The sequence below is a fragment of the Dipteris shenzhenensis genome, chromosome 13 (genome assembly GCF_047967505.1).
Source record: "Dipteris shenzhenensis isolate YYH24624 ecotype China chromosome 13, Dip_SZ_1.0, whole genome shotgun sequence".
Lineage (NCBI taxonomy): Eukaryota > Viridiplantae > Streptophyta > Polypodiopsida > Gleicheniales > Dipteridaceae > Dipteris > Dipteris shenzhenensis.
The window spans coordinates 27382112-27386021 of NC_141608.1; the positions used below are offsets into that span (position 1 = coordinate 27382112).

The following is a 3910-nucleotide window of genomic DNA, read 5'->3' on the forward strand; positions in this document are numbered from 1 at the left end:
AAGTATTATCTACACCAATTATTATTAACAATATGGATTCAATAATAATCTAGACTCAAAAGAGGTGTTAGTCGAGCACAATTCATCGAATCACCAGGAAAAAAAAAAGACATGATGCTTTATTAGTTACTTACATCTACTTAAGGCTATATGTATATCTAAGCGATGTTTCCATTCTTATTGTGATTCCAATAGAGATATTCCCAACAATTTATTAATATTGATTCTTACAACACTTATAGCTATATATGTATTTGAGCTCTATTTTATCAGCTACTCACAGTTATGTATAAATCTAAACGATGTTTCCATTCTTGCTGTGACTGTAGATATTCCCAATATTCTAGTAGTATCCTGATCATTCCATCTGTGGTGTGTATTCCAATTGGATTACACTAGGGCCACGTGTTCTTGAAGGGCCCAAATCTACTTTGTAGCTCCATGAACTGACCTTGTAGGAAGAGGGACCATTTGCAAATACTTCATTACATTTCCAACCGCCACGGTTCCCATATATGCTTGTTGGTGTACCATCATAATAGATGATCTGGACATAAGTGAGCACTCCATTAGAGAACCCCATGCGAAGTCCATTTATGGGCTTTCCTGTCACATCAATGTCATGCCTCTGTCCCCCATTTGCATTACCGGCCAGATTCCCTGTGCGGTTAGCATAGATAAATTGCATGGCATCAATAGTGTTCCACTCTCTTATGATCACCTGCACAATCTCAAAGAAACAATTGATAAGTTCTTCTAATGATGATATCGTTCATAGAAATCTCAAGAATGGTACAATTTCACATTAGATTGTGGTACCCAGTATGTACCTTGGTGATTGGGCCCGAGTTGGGCGAGTAGTCGTCTTGATCTGGACGTATTCTGGTACCATAAGAACTGGACTCTGCATAGCAAAGTTCTTCTGAATATGGACCCTTAAACATTCGACCAAACACTTTCTTGTCATACTTGGGGAAGTTCTTTTTGTTGTCAGGTAAGATCTTGTAAAACACGAACGTGGTTGATATGCAACCAGCCATGTCAGTAGTGGCATCGTTGCACATCCGAGTCTTATGGGCTTCGCAGATGCGCGCAAAATGATCCTTTGAGTCTAGATTATCTTTAAAGAAATTTTTTGTTTCACCTATCCAATACATTTTGCAAAGCATGACTTATAGGTACATCTGTCTCAAAAATTAGGAAACCTAAAAACTAAAATGAACTAAAATTTCAAGAACTTATGAATTCCATAAAGCAGGATTTGTCAATTCAATGATCCCGAGAATGCTATGTATCAACTCAAAATTGAAACCAACTTTTTTGAGTTGCATTACCTATAACGGTGTCCACAACTTTTGCATGAGTCTCAAACATAAAGAAGGGGGGAACTGCGGTTGGATGCACCTTGACCCACGATGTAATCTCTACCTGCTCAGCTCTCCACACTTTCCACTTTTTGAAGATATTTGGAAGAAAGTCCACAATGTATGTCTTATACATGTCCTCAAGATCCTTCTTCCACTGTGGTGTGTTGTCTTCGTCATAGAGATCCCTGCAGCAAGCCACATTGTGAATATGTTCATTTATTAGGAGTAGAAGGGGATGAAACCTCACTTAGAATCACAGCGTGAAAGAAACTTTTGGTGTCATTAAGGGCTTATTTCCATGGGGTGGTATGAGAAAACCTCTATTATCTTGTGACCGATGTGCCGTTCTTTGGATTAGTCCAATCAAGACTTTAGAAGGAATTTTCTTAAACGGAATACCACTATGTTTTTTGAAAATTAGCCAAGCCTATTTAAGATTTGTTTTGAAATCCTGAAACTATATAATATATGTATTCATCCAACAAAGATGGCCGGCTTTGAGATGTCACAATTAATTGAACCAAATGGGTGCAACTCACTTGCCAAAGTTCACTCTCTCCCGCAGCCCTGTGAGATGCAGCAGAGCCAGGGTGACAACCACAGGGATGAGGTGGATGTTGTTGGTCGACTGTCGAAAGATGAGACTCAATTTGTCAGCCTCAACGATCCAGTTATTTAGAAAATGACCCTTCTCATGAGTCTTAGCCTGCACATTAGATCAACACCAAAGTTAACGCCCATGATCCGTTGCTTGTGTTTCAACTGCAATCACAAATGCTGGCCGTAACAAATTAGTTACCTCCTTGTATCTCTCGATGATACTTTTCAGCCCATCGATCTCAGATTTACTTCGATTCAGTTCGTATTCAAGAATCTCTTTCTTGACGAGCTTTATCATGTCTGCCTTGAGGGCCTGAAAAACGTCGATCTTGTCTTCTGGCCAGAGGATGCCAACGATAATGCTTGCAGCAGCACCCACTTCCGGAATTTTCGCTGTGATCTTAATAACGACGTCTCTAATCCGGTTATTCCAGTCACTAGCATGGACATCCACGGTCTTGGATGAGGCCATTTGGGAGACAGCAACTTAATCGCCCTAGCACGGTACCTATGACATTAGCAAGCCATCCACAAAATCAAATTTCAACACCGGGTCCCAAGAAGCAGATCACACAATTAATAGCTGCGCCATGGCTTGTGGGATGCCTATGGATCAAGCAGCAGTCGGCAGAATTAATCCGCCCCACACAGAAAAGCAGAAGGAGAAGATAGGCCCTTACTAGCTCAGCTGATCAAGAGTGGACGCAGCTCAGAGTCGTGGCTGTGTCATTTCTCTCTTTTATAAAGAGATCTCGGGAATCATGAGCGTGCTACGAAGATGACATCTTGAGAATCGGATTCGTTGTGAGCGTGCACTGCTTACCGAGAATAATGAATTGCACGGTGGGAATCGGATTCTCTGCGAGCGTGCTACGAAGAAGACATCTTGAGAAGTGACCGTGCTTAGCAAGAATTGCACTGATTAGAAAAGGATTACAATCTCAGAGAGCTTAGTATGAAGTATCTCTCTTTTTAACAAAAGAAAGAAGAAGAAGAAGAATTGCACTGATTCTTGGAGCAAGAATTGCACCGATTCTTGGTCCGAGCAGCCTATGATCTACAATCTGTTGACGAAAGATGTTATATTTGAAGAGGATGTGTGACATTTTTGGGAAGCGAAGTAGTAGAAGGAAATTAATATGGAATCACCATGAATGGTTTCAGGTCGAAACACAGATTTCGATGTGTAGATCGTACAGTTACTTGTTGAAGGATAATTGTTTGTGTTTTGTTTTGGCTAATTACCCGCGGCGGCTCACAGAATCATGAAGATACCTGGTCTGTGTCATGTGACGGTAAAGCATGCATACACAGATTCGGTTTGCAATCAAGTGTTCACATATAAGAGAAACCAAAGGTAATAACTTCTTCTTTGTGCAGTGCAGATAATGAACTAGCTACAGCAACATGTGATATGTGTATTGTGTATGAACAGGATTTCTATTGTCCTACCGATTCTCCAAAAAAAACTTGTCGTGTTGCATTCCAATGGTAACATGACCCATCTTTGACAGGCTAGAGACCCGCTGCGCTGAGTCTCAACATGGAAGGCTTAGAACGCTTCTAATTTCAAGAAATAAAATTCATAAGTCTCACAATTTCAATGACATTTTCTTTGTGTGCATGCACCCCCTTCTTATGCAATGTATATTGTGTATGCATGTGCATGTGTGTGTGCACGTGCTTATATGTGTGCATATTCCTCTCTCTCTCTCTCTCTCTCTCTTTCTCTCTCTATTTGTGTGCACGTGTGTGCAATGGTGTGTGTATTGCGCAACATTGTGCATATGTTTACATTCATGAGTTTGTGCTTTCTTGCATGTATATGTGTATGTGCATTTGTACACGTGCTTTCAAGTATGTGTGTTTGCACCCCCTATCTCTTTGGATCTATTGTATATTCATGTATGCGTATGTATATGTGTGAGAGTGGGACGTCTCTC

At 40.6% G+C, this 3910-nt stretch overlaps 1 protein-coding gene across 1 annotated transcript; it reads right to left on the bottom strand.

The window, feature by feature from the left end:
- Positions 1–210: 210 nt before the first annotated feature.
- On the bottom strand, positions 211–2671 carry LOC147895234 (uncharacterized). The gene is made up of 6 exons (XM_087384148.1): positions 2648–2671; positions 2167–2475; positions 1907–2073; positions 1335–1552; positions 831–1144; positions 211–721 (listed from the first exon to the last, which is right to left on the bottom strand). Exons 2-6 carry the CDS (start codon positions 2437–2439, stop codon positions 359–361), a joined length of 1335 nt encoding a protein of 444 aa, XP_087240274.1. The 5' UTR covers positions 2440–2475; positions 2648–2671; the 3' UTR covers positions 211–358.
- Between the last annotated feature and the right edge of the window lie 1239 nt (positions 2672–3910).

Excerpts from the sequence above, each read along its gene's own strand:
- LOC147895234 (XM_087384148.1), bottom strand. The coding sequence starts at position 2,439 with ATGGCCTCATCCAAGACCGTGGATGTCCATGCTAGTGACTGGAATAAC. Across the intron at positions 1,553-1,906 it reads GAGAGAGTGAACTTTGGCAA|GGATCTCTATGACGAAGACA; the intron begins GTGAGTTGCACC and ends GGCTTGCTGCAG. Across the intron at positions 1,145-1,334 it reads AGTTGTGGACACCGTTATAG|GTGAAACAAAAAATTTCTTT; the intron begins GTAATGCAACTC and ends TGTATTGGATAG.